The sequence below is a fragment of the Amblyomma mixtum genome, chromosome 9, assembly GCF_055824585.1.
Source record: "Amblyomma mixtum isolate Tamu chromosome 9, ASM5582458v1, whole genome shotgun sequence".
In the NCBI taxonomy this organism is placed as follows: domain Eukaryota; kingdom Metazoa; phylum Arthropoda; class Arachnida; order Ixodida; family Ixodidae; genus Amblyomma; species Amblyomma mixtum.
In genome coordinates, this window is record NC_143020.1 from 32,721,922 (window position 1) to 32,739,272 (window position 17,351).

Consider the following 17,351-nt stretch of genomic DNA (forward strand, 5'->3'; position numbering starts at 1 on the left):
CATTCTGAAAATTTCATCCGTCAGCCTTGTTTAGTTTAAAAGTTATTCCTGATCAAAATTAGCGTTTTTTCGAAATAGTTAAAAACGGAATGCAAAATTGTTCAGGTAACCAGCGCGTAGCAGTTTTGAGATTTTGCGTGAAGAAACTTAATACTTCGCTCTACGCGGCTAAGCATCGCCTTTACTCTACGGCTTTTGGGGAACGCGCAATGTCTAGTTGATTTTAGCTACCTTTTTTGTTCTCCTCATGAAGGACACAAGCTCTTGAAACGTTCCGCGGCTTCTTTTTTTCTGGCAAATATACTCTTAAAATGTCGGTCTCTCATTCCTTTAATCAACTTGTAACAATTGCCAAGAACAAAGTCCACAGAATACAAACAATAATAGCAATAACGCAGCGACATGCGATAAATGTAGAAAAATTTAGTAAGTAGCGCCATCTACACACATGCACGTGTACTAAATAATCACAGTTCAAAAAAATAACGAGTGTGGCGCTGCTAAACATTTACAATCAGGAGGTGTTCACGAGAGGGAACGATACCTCTACGATGTTCGCACGTTTCCCTCGATTTTGCCCTATGTAGTGTGTGTCGAACTTCCAAGCAGATTTCCGCCATATTGCTTTGCTGGATTGTTTTGTAGCGTAAAGCTAGTAAAGCCACACTACGCGGGTCAGAGCCGAGTTTTGCGCGAGTGTGCGCCGCCTGTTATGCGCAGTGTGAGAACCGCGTGACGTCACGAGAGGCACAGGTCCGCCGGCGTGCGCTCCTCTCCGACGCGTGACCTCGTGTTTACGACAGTTGCGCCGCGCGCTACTGCGCATGCGCGAGGAGGGTGCGCGGAGAAATGACGGTCGCACTCAACATGTAAGCTCTGGTAAGCAAAGGAGAGTCGAGCCGCTGCCAAACGGCGCAGAAGACTGGAAAATGTAAATTCTTCCGATCCCGAGGTTGTCGCCTGGCAGTTTGGTGTCGAGCAGCCAAGGCGAAACGTGCGGCCGAAACACCGGATCACTTGACGCTACGTATATCCAGGCATAGCAGAGCTAAGCCACTGCCAATTTTTTTCACCTGACGCTACGAAACGCATTCTGGGCGTCGTATTATTTTTCGAGGACAGCTTTGGCATTGCTAAAGCGACAGGAAAGGGAAGAGACAGGCTTTCGCTTCGTGCTGCCGGTTGTTCGTTGTTCCGGCTAGCGCTGTGGAGGGGAAGTTGGAGAGCACTCGATTCGCCTGCACTCAATGCACCAGTTCGGCAAAGTTCTGCGGCAGCGGCGGTGCGGCGGGTGTGTACCGCTAGTTCCGGCACTTTGAGCGCAGTTTGGCACTGTCTGCTTCCAAAACGGATGGTCGAGTGCAGGCCTGGTCGTCGCTAGCCTTTGCGATTCCAATGAATTGGAGCCAGCTGTTTACAGCCTACATCAGCGGCAGCCAACCTCTCGTATCTCATGAAGAAATGTGCAAACCGCACATCACAATAACATGTTGCCATGAACCAGCCTCGATCCGTTTCTTTGGAGAACTCGAGCAGCGTTCTAGCTTGTCGACGAGTGAAAGTTACTTGAGTCTCCGCCGTTTATCACAACCCGCAAACCATCATCTGCTTCCATGGCGGCTGCAGCTGCACTATTTCAGCACTAACCATGGAGCAGGTGCAGTTTTCCTGAACTAGACTCGCACTTCTTTCAAACGAATGCCGTGGTTCAGAGGGCGCCATGTTCCACCGCTGAAATGAATCCATGTGGCATATAAGTCGGGTACAACTCAAGAACGAAGCAGCACATGCCCATCAAAGGAGACCGCCCAGCCAAGCGCGTCGACCGAACAGTTTTCTGTTCGGTCACCACAGGTGCGCCGCGACAGCAGTGGAGACTGAAGCTGCCACGACCGTCTGTTGCCGAATATGACCCCACCTGTAGCATTCAGCGCTTTTGCGAAAAAGACGCTCTCGCGCGGATCTATGCGAAAGGTGAGCAGCCCAGCACTCCCCCCCCCCCCCTCCCCCTTTAGTGGCCAGTGCAGCTGAGACAATTAACGGGGGCACCACACCTGCTAGTACCTTCGCCTTTCTCCCTGTCTTTTCCCCTGCTCCTGCTCAGGTGCTCCTAGAGACGATGGCGGATGCCGGGGCAGCAAAATCTCTTCCTTTCTTTTTGCGTTATTATTCTTTTAGCCTTGTCCCGAACAAAGGACATCCACCGTCGGCGACACGGGGACAAAGCGCCGACTCCTTCGTTCTCTTTCGAAGACTTGGCTGCATGCACAGCCACACAAATCGACGTGATTGGCTGGAGAGCTCCGTCTGAGTTGCGTGTGCCGCTTCGTTCTTTTGTTGTAACCGACTATAGTGCTGAGAAGTCCCCTTTTCGGGAACTGGCACAAAGGACCGCCCCCTCCCCTTGCTGCGCGCCCCTCCTGCAGGCGGGGTAGACTAGCGCCGCAGGAAAAGGAATTCTCGGAAAATGATTACAAGCACGTTATAAGCGGTGTTTACATGACGGGTTGAGTGGAGGATTTGAGCTGAAAACCGGTTACTGGGTTCATGTAAACGAGTCGGATCCGGGAGTCGAGGGAGCGAGTCCAGTCAACTCCGCTGCAGGGGATGGGTTGACTCACTCGACCCCAACAGCAGACAGCACGTAAACCGGTCTGAGTAGGGTTAGTGGAAGGAGGGGTGATAAATGCGAACCTGTTATTCGCTTGCGCCGTAGCGCCTGCGAGGCAGCCGTGCATGCCGCAATCTTCCCGGCTGCCACTGCCCTTTCCCGCTGCGCCGTTCGACGCTTGGTGCCGCTGCTGTTGAACCGGTCGCGACTCGCTAAAATCGAGTTCATGTAAACATGCAGTCAAGTTGGGCTGACCTTGCTCAACTCGATCTCCTGGCTCGACCCGCCGAAGTCGGGTTCATGTAAACGAGGCTATAGTTTCCTGACAATAGACGGTGTGAAAATAGCAGCTGTTCCTACAGTTTCCAGGTACGCGCGCGTGGACACGCACGCATACACACACACATACGCGGGCGCACTTTTTCAATCTTTGACCCAACCAAATCGAGGCAAATCGACGCAAGGTTAGAAAGATATACATTTCAACACGCGATGGAAAATTCTGGAGGGAATAAGCAACCTAATGATGCAAACTGGATACAAGAAAGACGTACGTCTAAAATGAATAAGAGCACGCAGTTGAGGATCCAAACGAGAGAGGGGAGGGGGTCGCCCTAAGTGCCTACAGAACTATCGCTTTGTAGCCGACCCCTTTTTTTTGGCAGCATTCCTGCATACCTCGCCCCCCCCCCCCCCCCCCCGTTCTTCTTCGTACAATGTCTATAAAAAAGTCTCGAGTCCGCCTCGTGAATGGTATGCATCTGTATACTGCATTTTTGTGAGCCTTGGCAAAATTCCGTCGAAGTTGATCGGAATTGGTTGCAAGGTGCCGCCGCATGTACGACGAATATTTGCTTCTGAGGTAAACACATTCCGACACCCTGCGGTGCTAACCCTCTCAATAGCAATTTCACGTCTCTTGCGCAATGTCGATTCATCTCAAGGGTAAACAGAAATTGACAATTGCCCACTTCTCTCTGCCTTTTTCTTTATCAACCATAGTTTATAAGGTTGGACAGGCATACGCTGAGCGTTGACTAAATTGTATAGCTGTCTTTGTTATAGTTTTCTTATCATAGATGCAATATCATTTGATAAAAAATATATTTTTTTTTCAGCGCTATAGTCAGCAGGTTACACTCTAGACCAGGAGTGTTCCGACTACTACTAATATTACTATGCATCAACAGTGACGAAGTGATTGAACGCGCAAAAGACGAGGGCAGAAGGAAGGACACAAGAAAGGCACCGATTTCAACTATAAGGTTCATTGAAAAAAAAAAAAAACGCTAGAAATATATACATGGGACATAAACATAATTAATTTTCTTTATTTAACACCTTCCTTATTTTTGGCGTCCGCTTCCTCTTTTCGCTTACTTACTAATTTTCTCTGTGCAATTATGTCGACAGTTATTACTAACTCTCCCAAGTTTCCACTGTGTCGACGTTGTGCCTTTTGCGATGCGGGCTGGGCAGCATTATTTTTTTCTTTTTCTTTGCTCCCACTAATATATGTCACGACATTGAAAACAGGAAAGTCTGTAGTCGCGTAAAACTCAAGAACGAAACGGCACATTCCCTCAAAGGAGGCCCTCCAGATAGTAACATCGACGGTACAGCTTTCTGCGGCTATTTAGCCAAAGCTAAACAAGAGAGAAGGAAACGGTCCTCTGTTCCCGTGCTGGCATCCTTATCCCGAACAAGGATCACCCCACCTCTGACGCCGTTTGGACAAAGACGGTACCCTCTTTGCCCCGGCTCTCCCCACTCTCTCTGGCTTTGGCAAGGGACAGGCAGAGAAAGAAGCATGAGGAACCACCCCAGCCAGCACCTCCCCCCACGCACGACGGGGACTATAGCAGCCGGGCTTGCCATGGTTCGTTTGTAATCCTCTGAAGGCAGGCGCAGCAACAAAAGAACCCTCACGCAGCACAGGTGCACGGGTCAAGAAAGGACCGGACACGTATCTCAACATCTCAACCAAAACCAGTCTCGGGTCGCTGGGGGCAAGACGGGTAGACACTTTCTCAGTGATGGATCAGTGTCGTAGCCTGGTGGCAGAATATGAACTACTCGCAAGATGGCGGCAGTGGAACCGCCACCTTAAGGGCGACGCTTCGTGCTAGCTAGAAGATACAGCGCTCGAGAGAACAAAATAAAAACAAAAACCACCTGTAGAAACCTTACAAGAGTAACCCGTCTTTGCGCAAATTTTTTAAACCTTTTTTTTTTCTCTCATCACCGCCTTCTCTGCTTTTCCTGGGTCCGTCGCAACAAAAAAACCTGCGCATTCCAGGTTTTTCTATCGGGCTTTGTTCCTTCCCCTTGGGCTCCTCTGTGTCTGTCAAGCCACGACCGAACATTTTAAGCCGCCCTCCCGACCACGCTCCCCGCGACTTCCATGAAGTGGCGAGGAGGTTCCGATTCTGCTTGTTCACTGTGCCCGGTCGCTTCGCGGTGACTTTTTGCAAAAAGTGCCCCCCCCCCCCCCCCCCCCGCCTTTCCTGCGTTTGTTTGGAACAGGTTTTTACTTCTCTCCTGCGGCTGGGTCGAGTGTCAAGCGATGAAGGTAGCTGGGAAAACACGCTGGCACTCGCTCGTTGGCGTTGAATTTGTGTTATACAATTTTTTGCGCCTTTCTTCGTGTTGCCTTGATCAATCCATGATCAAAGATGATATCGCCTTTCATGCGTACGTCCAGTGCAAATATGGTGGAACCCTATCATCCTTGTCTCAGTGATGAATGACTTCGCTCCGAAAGACGTGAGTGGTGAACATTTGACCGGCGGAGGCCGGTGGTGAACATTTGACCGGTGGAAGGCGGATTTTATGACGGCGATGTCGTGCTGCTAGGACGTAAGTACGCATTTTAAATCACTCTGTTCTTTAAGTACTGCCTCCGTCTCGGTTATATGCTCGGCGTCAACAGAAACGTTCTAACTGTTCAGTGTCTTTTTAACTAAAACTTTGTAGACTGCACAGCGTAGAGGGACGAAATAGCGCAAAATTTTCTTTCAGTTAGATACCGAAATTGCTTGTCCTTCATGATAACACGACTAAAATTAGTTTTATAGTTTGTATTATTTCTTTACAGAGGCACATGGTGTATACGTGCGAGAGCAATCATTGATAAGCGTCCTGAGGGGGAGCGGCTCAAGACCTTGAACAAACATCACGCATCGCATCGATGCTGCGGTATGTGCCGTAAATAATGGAGGATGGTCACGCAAGCATCGCAATCGTCTGAGCAACCTGTTTACACACCAACAATGTTACGACGCAGATTTGATATACATTATTGATTCAAATATGGAAGGCGGGAGGTGCATTCACGATACTGAGCATTGCCAATGCTCAGGGCCTGGCGTCTTGAGACGCCTGGCTTGTCTGTGGCTTGTCTGGGCCCACGGGGGCCCGTAATTCAGAGCCCCGTTTGTGTTACTGGGGTATGCATTTGTTATTGCATACAGGTCCACCTCGGGAATGGAATTTTTATTCCTTCAGCAACGTGCGCAGCAGTTATGGTGGCACCCAAAGATTCGCGTTTCTGTAAGGACGCAGCCTTTGGACGACTCCACAACTCCTGGAAAGGGGCGTTACAGGGCAAGCTTGCCATCGGAACCTGAAGTCAGAAGCCTCCACAGTGGGCAGAAAGCCAATGACCCCTGAAAAGCTACAAGCCATTGGCCGTAAGTTGCATGTCACAATGCTCAATGCATTATGTTGTGTGTCAGTGCGCAATTAAATGATAAGCTGGGGGCATATGTACTACCAATCATATTTTCTTTTCTGCAGGTGCTTTTGACTACTTCATTGGCCAGCACCCTGTAGAGACCCCAGCGCCGGTAGATCGTCGCAAAGAGTTAAATTATTACCTCAGTGAGCTGGTTCAAGACATGCGGAAAAAATAAACATCTTTTGGAGTTTTTGATGCATTATAATACTCACCAAGCTACCAATACTTTGGTAAAAGGTGGGAGCAAATAACACAATGGCACATCGACTGCACTGCGAGTTGCTGATAATCGCAGATTACCAGTTTCTGAGGCTCTGTATATTGCAGCATTTGGCATGTACACTTATGGCCCCAGTTATTGGGCAGATTTAGTCCAAGTGGGATATATTTGAAGCATTTTATTCTGCCTTTGTCCTGTGATAAGGGCCCTCCTGTATAATACGGGCCTAGCCTGTTTAATACAGGACTGTCCTGTATTCCGGTATGAATTTTAAACCGGAACCGCATACCGGGTTATTGTACAGGATTTGCGATACCGGAGTATCCTGTACAAAACAGGAGAGTCCTGTATTATACAGGACTGTCCTGTTTTATACAGGATATTCCAGTAATCCGGTATCGCAAATCCTGTACAATAACCCGGTATGCGGTTCCGGTTTAAAATTCATACCGGATTTTTCAGTTACCGTGGAACAATCTAGGCCTCGAAATGACATTTCAGGGAACAGTGAAAACTCTCCCTTTCCTGTCGTCCTTTCCTTTATGGTAACTTCTAGCAGGAAGGTAATCGCCACTTATTTACACTATAAGTGCGGAGAACGTGATAGCATTATACCGACAATGCCGAATGGGTAGTTACGGGCACGAATATGCCAGCGAAAAGGACCCCGACTGGCAAGGCCGACCGGCTCCCTTAGACGCCCGTGTATCTGTTGGTTGACAGTTCGACTCCTGACCTATGCCTAAAGCAAGTTTCAACTAGCAATTCGGTTCCATATTTCCCCCAGATTCCAACGCAACCAATATGGCACTTCTGAGATAATTTGTTCGGCCACAGTCTTTGCGCAAAAAAACGCCTCACCGGGCAAGATAGGCTGTCGCTCTCGGTGGGTATATATAGGGCAAGCCAAGTAAGGCTCTTGCAAAGCAATTCTTGTGTACTGCGTCACTTTCGTTATGATTTGTTTTGTAGGTAGCGTTTGCTGTGCACACCTCATACACCTCTTGATTGATGATGATTACGCGTGTACAGTTTGTTCTGCAGTTGAAGAATTCTGTGAAGCCGTCCACTTGACCTTTTTAAGCCCAAGTGAATATTTTTTTAATGTATTAAATGTATATTTATAGTGTATTTCTAATGTACTGTAATGTATTTAATGTATATTTTTAGTATATCTTTAATGCATTATAGATATGCTAAGCGGGAATATTGTACTTTTCGCATATTTTTAAGAACGTTCAAAATATTATTCCTAGTATACCTAGAAAGCATTCGTATCGGAGTTTAAGCCTATAGGAACAAAAAGAAACGCGAAATAAATATGCAATTTATACAATATGTTTGGAATGCACTTTTGGGACATCCACTTTTTCGCTAAGGGAAGTGATGTATCTCTTCTTTTTTTGTTTTATTCATGTAAAAACTTTACCCCTCATGTAATACCCCATACCTGGAGCCTTTGAGGTGCATTTTAAATAAAAAAAAATGAAACAAAAAACGAAATGTAAAAGCTGTGTCTTCACGGCATGCCGTTCCGACTTCTGCAGCAGACTAACACAAAAGCGGGTCTAAGTAAGACGATAACACAATGATAGTACTATTTGCGTGTCGCTCACTGACGTATCTCATAGATTTTTGTGAAGTGTAAACGACTCTTCGCCACCTGAAACCGAAATTGTAACTATATGAAACCGGAAATCAAATTATAGCCTATTTACTGGCCGGTCTAGATTTCGAACAACCAGCACGCCACAAAAATTGGCTTGCTTCACACCTTTAACCATGTCCCGCGACTACGCACTCTTGGACGCATACACCTAAATACGCTCTTTACTCCTGCCTGTTCTTATTTCTACACTATCCGACACTCCCACACTTTCCCGAATTGTCCTAGACTATGCTAATATTTAACATTGCCTTTTGTGCTGTCCCATTGCCATTCAGGCACCTCATTTTCCACACCCTTCTCCCCCAACGAGGCGGGCTTGCCTAGCCTCGGGCCAGTTGACGGACCAGTTGGCTTTATTGACTCTGGCCGAAGACATCCTCTACGCTTGAACTTGCGTGGAAATAAAGTTCTCTCTCTCTCACACACACATCACTGACACAAGCATGAACAACAAGAATTGGGGCGTTGATCTTTAATCTTTCTACTCAAGGCGTGGGAATAACTGTGTACTCGGCGAACCTGTTGAGCTTGTGGAACAGCCACGGCACGAAGGCTTCGATACGGACAAACACGCTGGGCACGTCGCTGCTCCCGCACGAGTATCCGTACGAAGCCAAGCCAAGCAGGTAGGTTAGGCCGTCTGTGCCCGTAACCATTGCTGGTGCAGCCGTGTCGCCCTGAAAGAAGGAAAAGGATGCGGGAGTACTAATCGATGATTTGCCGTCCCTTGTATTAGCCAACGAGTTAATCCCTTCGACTTCGAGACCCATGCAAAAAGAAGCACCTGATCTTTGGCGATATTGATACGGGACAGAGGCGGTCACAGCTGGTACAACCACACAACAAAGCACACGTGTAACACTGGGCACAGGCCACTACGATGGTTTCGGCCGGGAAGCAGGCGCAAAGCACACAGAACTTAGCCCGCGTCGTTACCGTTCGCTGGGTTCATGTTATTATAGCGCTCACCCGATATGACAGCAACGAGCTTGCGTAAGAAAACCCTGGTAGACATCGGAAAATTTACATCAAATAAATAATTTTTTTTACATTCTCAGGAAAGAGGATTTGGCTTTGTTCGGTTTGGTTTATGGGGTTGAACGTCCCAAATCGACTCACGCTATGAGGGACGCCGGAAGGGCTCCGGAAATTTCGACCACCCCGGGTTCTTTAACGTGCACTGACATCGCACAGTGCACGGGCCTCTAGGATTTCGCCTTCATTGAAATTCAGCCGCCGCGGCCGGGATCGAACCCGCCTCTTTCGGTCAGGAGAGAGAGTGGGTTGCAGTTAGGCTAAGCATGATTACTGTCAGGTTCACGTTTTCGATACGTGTATAAATGCGTGTAAACTGCACAAAAACTTCTTGAACTACGAGACGTACCATAATACTTGAAACGGCGCCGATGTGTTGTGGAAGCGCTTTTTTAATCTGTAACATGGAGCAGATTGCGAAATAAACAGGAACGAAGCGTGAATCATAGAAGGCGGCTCTAATTAAAGGCGGCAAGGAAAAAATCCACAGGTGCGCAGAAGTGGAAGCACAGATGTCTAGCAAGCGTTCAGCCGTGGTTTGACTCTGTGGTACTTGCGGACTTCAGCTTTTTAGGATATCGGAAGGTGCTCATTGACGCTTACAGTGCTTATAAGGTATACGCCGAGCTCGAAGCCAATGACCCCGTTTTCTACCTTCCTTCAGAGCATACTCTGCCACGTTTAGCTGTGCCAGCGCAGCACAAAGACTGGTTTGGGCGCAACAGAGTAGATAGGAGAGGGCTGTGATACGAGCTTGCCATTTCCTCCAAGATACGACATCAAGGCAGAATTAGCTGAACCTGCCTGAGCCCTGTAGTGTCCCCCAATATTCAATCCACTTATGATCATTATAAACACTATCATACGAATAGACCGCGCCGCCGCGCTGAACCCTTCATCTCGGTAGTGTTCCGATATATACTAGAGTTGCGCCACAGTTTTCCCTGCACCACCCGTAACACTATTCACGGAGCGGCTACCACATGATACCGCTCACGCCCAGTGTGCAAATTGATGCGGCTGATACCGAGCGCAATAGCCGGAGGAGACCAACCACTCCCATCCTCAGTCCAACTTCCTTTGTTATCCGACTGAAGCGGTATTGTATAGCCACCACCGCGAGGAAGAGAGGACAGCAGATCCCAACTTGAGTGCAGCCAGCTTTGTTAGCCGACTGGTGGGGTATTGCATAGCCACCACCGGGAAGAAGAGGGGGCCAGCCACTCCCATATTGAGAGAAGTATGCTGCTTTACTCGACTGAAGGCGTATTGTATAGGGAACTCAAGCTCAAGTTTGGAAGCGCGACGCCAGCGCCGCAGTGGCGAACCGTGGAAAGTCGGGGCGCCGCCGGAGCAGACGCTCTCCTAGCTGCGCGAAGCGCAGTCTTCGCGATGACAATCGCGGTTCCGCCGAAGCAAAAAAGAGGTAGTACAAAGTATTGAAGTGTCGTGATGCTGTAATGCTTGTGTCGCGCCTGTGGTTCGGCACCACTCACACTGAGCACCACATTTGGGCCACAGGCCTTACGATATTCTGTAAAGGTAATATTCTCGCAGAAATTAAGTTCAAACATGGCTTAAGAACTGAAATAAATTAAAAGAACAGTAGGCCTTGATTCACAGGGGTTAATGTTCATCAGCCTCACGACTCAGCGAGCGAGATTATGCTCGAAAAACTAGCCACCCTGTATACACAATGCCTTGTGATCTCAAGCGTATCTAGTGCTTGGAAAAACATTAACATCTTCTTAATTCATAACAAAGGATACGTCAAGGACTTGAAGAATTACAGACGGATCAGCTTATTGTGAGAGGAGCTCAGTTAAAAATTATTTCCTGTTTTACGCTGAATGCCACATGGTAATCAGTGTGTGCTAACGCATCATGCATCATTACAAAGAAAATACGCTGTCACTATTCCGTGTCTCTGCTCATTTAACTTTTCATAGATGAAGTCATGAAGGCTCTACAATGTCTGATGCGGCAAGTGTTAATATTTCAAAAATTAGCAAAAGCCTTACTATTGACGATGAAGTGCAAACAAATGCGTGAGGACCAAGTAATTTCAGTTCTGCTTGTCTGCTGAGAATGAAGTGCTAGCAGAAATCTTGATACCCTGCAGAATAACACATTAATACATAATTAACGAAATCACAATCCTTTAGAAAGGGGGCACATCACAGATTTGAGAAGTGAAACCACCGATTACCTTACTGTGACGTAACTCATATAATGTGTTCGGACAAAATTTAGCTTGGGATAAGTAAGGCCAATAGGCAAGACTACAGGGTCGAAACGGATCTGCATTCCATGAAGGTACAAGTTTGGTACGCAATATAACGAGCCTCAGTGCATAGTTACTACACAGTATAAAACAAAAACCCCATTACATTGATACACCACCGGACACGAATGTATTAAGTAAACTGAACGTGCATGAAAGGTGTCTCTGAATGATACGTACAGTCTTTGCCAAAAGTAACCTGGCACAGGTGGTTTGTTTCTTAACCGCGTAGCGAAGCACTCATGGCAGCCCTTAAGCTCTGATTCTCTGTAAAGTAAGGTGAGACCTTGTCCTTACATTACGGCACCGTTCGGTCTTTAGGGCTGCTGTAAATGCTGCGTTATACGTCTGAGAAGCAAGAACCTGCTGCTCGGTTACTTTTGGCAAAGACTGTACATATTAAAGTTTAAATCTGCTCCAAATTTATCCAGATATGAAACGAGCTGAAATAGATCTCCCAAAATGGCTTCCTCTCCTAGGCCTATCTGCAGACCAAATGCACACTGCAGAGCGAATTCGGAGCAAGTAGGAGGAGTAACTTATCGGAAAAAATACAGCCGCAGTGGTGGTCTAGGGCGTTTAGCATTCGCATCAAAATGTGAGAGATGCTGAGTTCGAACCGCGGTGTAATTAAGTATCGTACGTCGCTCAAACACCAGTGCTTTCAGGCTGCACAGCTTACTAATGATGGGCACAAGCTTTCCCCAGGCCTGGCTCTCTACTAACTTGGGACGGAATGCTTGGAAAATTAATGCTTAGCTCCACATAGTTAATACCAAAGCCACTTGGTGCGATGGCGCTCTGTAGCCAAATCAGTTATTGTGCCATTAAATTTCATCGAGAAAAATTTAGAAAGTCAAGAATGAAGTTAGAATAAAATAGAACGATGCAAAACCTACATTTTTAACTGGTGATAAACAGTCTTGAAACACGGAACAAGCTCTCCTGCCTCTTCCGGGCATCAAAGATTTATGTGAGTTAAGTTTCGTTTGTTTGAATCTTCACTACAGAAGTACAAGGCGGGCAAAGCTGCTCCACGCATTAAACGATCTTCCCGATTCGTCCCTTATGTGCGGTGTATCCTTTGTCTGTTCCCATGTGTAAAATACTGCATACTACGGCTGCTTTAACTGGAAACATATGCGAATTGACCATACAGTATTTTTGTATCTTGGCATTAGGCACAACTTGACGCGTACCATTGCCCGATTCATACAACGCGCTACAAGAGAGCTGCGCTGTTGCAGCGCCATTTCCGAAGCGCGTAGAGAGTTTTTTGTTTCGACGCTTCGAAAGGCGGGCGCAAGGTGCCGCCAACATCAAAACTGCTTTTTTAGCTTTGATGACATACGCACATACGTCGATTTGAAGGCGGTTTTCACGCTCGCTTTTCTGCACCATGCTCTTGCGTGAGTGGGTTCCGCGCAACACGTGACACCTGTTCACTTTGCCGGTTGGTAGCCTCCGCCGCCGCACTCCCCTACGGTCCCCAGCTGGCGAGCGGGTGGCGTCGTCTTTGAAACAACCGCCCCGTGTTTCACATTCGCGTCGAGCGATGAGCAAGCATGGAGACAGAGTGAGCACCCGTTATTCCTAGCCAGTCGACGCTTCTCTGTCGGGGGCTTGCATAGGGGAGGAACAAGTCTGCGTTGAGAAAGAGAATCTTTGGCGGCCAGGGAACCGACGCCGTGGATACAGCGGACGCGGGTTACTGTTTTGGCGTCTCCCCCTCCCCACGACCAGTGCCGACGCAGCTGCCGAAGCGAGCAGGGAGCTCTTCCAACACGTGGCGCCATACGTCCTCGGACGCGTACGCTGTGCGCAGCGCGGATCTCCCCCGCGGGCGGTGTGAAAGTCCGCCCATACTTCTTGGGCAGCCCCCGAGCTCTGGTGTTCCCGGTACTGGCACTCTCGTGCACCTCGATAGGCGACCCGGCGGCACGGTGAATCTGGCACCACTCAGCGTACTCGTTCCCTGCGAACCTTCTGAGCCAGCACCGCATCACTGACTAGCCCGGACGTTGAAACCGCCTGGGATGCGCCGTACGGTCGTGCCTGAAACCGCAGCTACTTCGACGACGATGACCATATCCCACGTAGCGGCCTAATATTTCATCGACCTCGTGAGGGAGAGACCGGTGCTGTGGGATGTTGACAACCCGGACTGCTCGAAGCGCGAATTCAAGGAGCCCATGTGGAATGACGTGGTGTCTCATATGAGGAAAAACAGGCCTGCGTATGGACCTTACACTGCCGGTAGGTGGTTATATCTGTTCTGTTTTAGTGCGCGCTAGTACTTTTAGTTACCAATACCTCAGCAGTAGCAATTTGGGCCTGCTAGTAAGACATGACGAGGTGTGGAAGCGTAAAAACGCAAGGGCAGAGAAGCGGACGACTGGATGAGCGCTAACTTTGAACAACTTTATTCAAGCTCTGAGCTTCAATAAAGTTGTTGAAAGTTACTCGTCCCGTCGTACGAGTGCTCGAGAATGCTTAAAGCCGTCTCGTTCGAAACCGCACTGAAAACTAAAGGTTTGGTTTAGGTTTATGGGGTTTAACGTCCCAAAGCGACTAAGGCTATGAGAGACGCCGTAGTGGAGGGCTCCGGAAATTTCTACCACCTGGGGTTCTTTAACGTGCACTGACATCGCACAGCACACGGCCCTCTAGAATTTCTCCTCCAAATGAAAACTAAAGGGACAGAGCGGTGGCAGAGGGAGACAAGGAATTAGTAAAGGCCAAAAAAAGCAAGGGAAGGCAAGAAAACGCTGCTCTTTTTCAGTCGCATGTATTGAGGGCGTGCTAAAACATCGGTGGCTCTGAGCTATCTTCGCCGCTTCAACCAACTCGCGTTCGAGCCTTCCTTCATGCCGTCCGATTACCAAAGTGTTTGTCAGCAGCGGATAGCGTTTGCAGTGCTTACAACAAGGGGGCGAGGGGGGGGGGGGGTCGTCGAGGAGAAGGGGGCGGTCAGATTCGAGCAGTAGCCGTTATCTAAAGAATTGTCATGCTTGCTTAACCAGTCATTTCGACAGCGACCCGTGTGGCCGACGTAAACTTGGTCACAGCGCAGTGGGATACTATAACAGCACCGTCGTTGCTCGAAACAAAATCTTTTTTAAGGCTTCTTAAGGCCGATTCACACGGCGGACCGTTCGCCCGCGGCCCGCGCACTACGTCTTCATGCGTCAGCACATTGAGGGGCGCGCTGCCGGCCGCGGCATCTCACGGCCGGCAGCGCGCCCCTCAATGTGCTGACGCATGAATACGTAGTGCGCGGGCCGCGGGCGAACGGTCCGTCGTGTGAATCGGCCTTTACTGCATGTAGATTTCTTTGGACCCTTGCCTGTCGCCATTCGACGAAGCTTCGAAAGTTCGCGGCGCCTTGAAAACATCGGCGACTTGAAGTGAGGCGCGATTCTCTTGAGATTATGGGACACACGATGTACAGTCTGTCGAAAGTTTAGAGCCCAGAGGGTTTGCTTCTAAGTCTCGCAGTGGGACTCCTGTAACATTCGTGGTAGTCCTACCCATTGGAGGAGGCAGGACCAGAAATCTTCTTACCTTCAGCGAATTTGGAGCGCTGGAGATGCATTACGAACCAGACAGTGTGCTTCAGAAGCGAACCCCTGGGCTCCAAACGTATGACAAAGGCTGTACTATCGGGGACAAAAGTGGTATACTCCACGCGACCGGAGCCAGAACAACGGAAAACTGCGTTTCAACGCCACCTGAAGGCGGCATCTCGGACCCAGACAGCCCATCTGTGACCTTTATTATCAGCAGGCATGTCGCTTGACTCGTTACAACGTTTCGTGCTTTTGGTCGCCAAAATGCCGAGCGGCGCCGCAGCAGTAGTAATCTGGTGGCCCTCTTTTCATTCTGTGTCTTAATTTTTTTCAACGCGCGTTCGAGATACGGCTTGAGAGCCGGCGCACGCACCGTCATGATGCGATCAAATGCCCGCGCGCGCGTGGCTTACTTATCGTGGAAGCAGCGCATTTTTTAATCATTTTAACGAGCCAAGCGACATGCCTAATGATAATAAAGGTCACAGATTGGCTATCTGGGTCCGAGATGGCGCCTGTAGATGGCGTTGCAACGCAGTTTTCTGTTGCTCCGGCTCCCGCCGCGTGGAGTATACCACTTTTGTCCCCGATAGTACGTGCGGTATGACAGTGAACCTTCTGTTCATTTTTTCTTCTGTGTGCATTTGCAAGGGTCATTTTATCTTTCGTATCAGTTTCCGCCACCGCAACAATCATTTCAGCAGGGTCGGCAGAATTTCCTAAACGCTCCACTTGGGTGCTGAAGCTTTCTTTACTCTTGGGGTGACACGACTTGAGAAGCGCTGCATGCAGGCATGACATTGTTATCCCTCTCTCAGCAAGCTTTGAATGAGCTGAGCCAAAAGGGAGCAGATACTTCTTAGTGCGTGGCACATATGCCCAACAAACATGTCCATTGCCATTGAAAAAACAAACGAATATTTAAAAACTGCATGTTGAGGAAGTGCAAGGGTAAAATTAAAGCTACTAGAGCAACAATTAAAAAATTCTAAAATCGAGGTAGTCGCAAGGTTTAAAAAGTCTCTCGGCTACAAATAAACAAAAACAAGAAAATGCTAACATATCTGAAAATTTTTAGAACCAGGTATATCCTTAATATCCTTCAAGGAATCCAGTCATTATCGGTGTATTCTGCCCCTTGACATCTCTGAAGAATCGCAGAATTTTTTTTTAGTACACAGTGTTTCTTTTTTATTTCAGTCGCGGTAGTCAAATTTCATCACGGTTGAACCTAGTTATAACGAAGTTGAATGGGCCTGGCGATTACTTCGTTATATCCGTGTCTTCATTATATTCATTATTTTGTTACAAACCGTTTTGTTACAGGGAGTTCTGTATTGTATAAGCTCTTTCCAGTTCGCCCTTCAGTGAAAACCAACGCTCCCTTCTCATCATCGACCATGTGCTTCTAGCTTTTGTCATTAGATGGCGCCACAGTGTTTCGCCTCTCTCAGATGTAGCGGCTACCACGGAACACTAAATTTCTTCAGCGACGCCTACCTACCTGTGCGTGAAGAACGTAGCTTGCTTTGGAAACTAAAATTTCCGCTACTGTATGTTAAAAATGTCTAAATAATGCCTGGCACTTGAGATTTAGTTTTTGGCACAGCACTTCTGCAGGCGTGCAATCGCCATTGCACTCGCTGACCTTATTACAGCACTGGGGTACATAAAAAGGGTTGCTTTAGTTTAGTTCGTTTATTGGGGTTTAAGTTCCCAAAGCAACTCACGCTATGAGGAACATGAAAATTGGCGCATGCACTGATTCAAAAATTCTCGTTAGAAATTCTTTGCAGCATTTCCAACAAAACCGTTGCGGAATCCAGCACCTTAGACAACAAGCTTACTTTTGTGCCGACAAAAATTGGTGCTTAAAATTCAGTGTTGGGTCCCTTTAGAATCTGATTTTGAGTTTTTTATAGTGTTTCCTTAATGTTTTTATGTTCATCCTGAAATGACGGCGATTGTGTCCGCAGCCTCTTTGCGCAATCTGTTCAACAACAAGCGGCGGACATACTGCAACGAAAGGAAGAAAATCCGACCGAAGGGCGACCAGGACTCGGTCGGGGTCTATGTTGGAAAATGGCGCTACTTCCAGTCCATGTCCTTTCTGGAGCCAATGGCACAGTTGCGGGGCCTCAGTGGGGCTGCTGACGAGGAGACCATGGACCGAGAGACGGTAATCCACATGTTCGCTTGTGTGTGCAGGGTTCCAGAGGCTTGA

The 17,351-nt window shown here is 48.2% G+C and overlaps 1 protein-coding gene across 1 annotated transcript; it reads left to right on the top strand.

The window, feature by feature from the left end:
* The first annotated feature begins 13,041 nt into the window (after nucleotides 1-13,041).
* LOC149328677 (uncharacterized) lies at nucleotides 13,042-17,351 on the top strand. The gene is made up of 2 exons (XM_089559063.1): nucleotides 13,042-13,814; nucleotides 17,104-17,351. The coding sequence occupies exons 1-2, from the start codon at nucleotides 13,751-13,753 to the stop codon at nucleotides 17,349-17,351; spliced, it is 312 nt and encodes a 103-aa protein (XP_089415189.1). The 5' UTR covers nucleotides 13,042-13,750.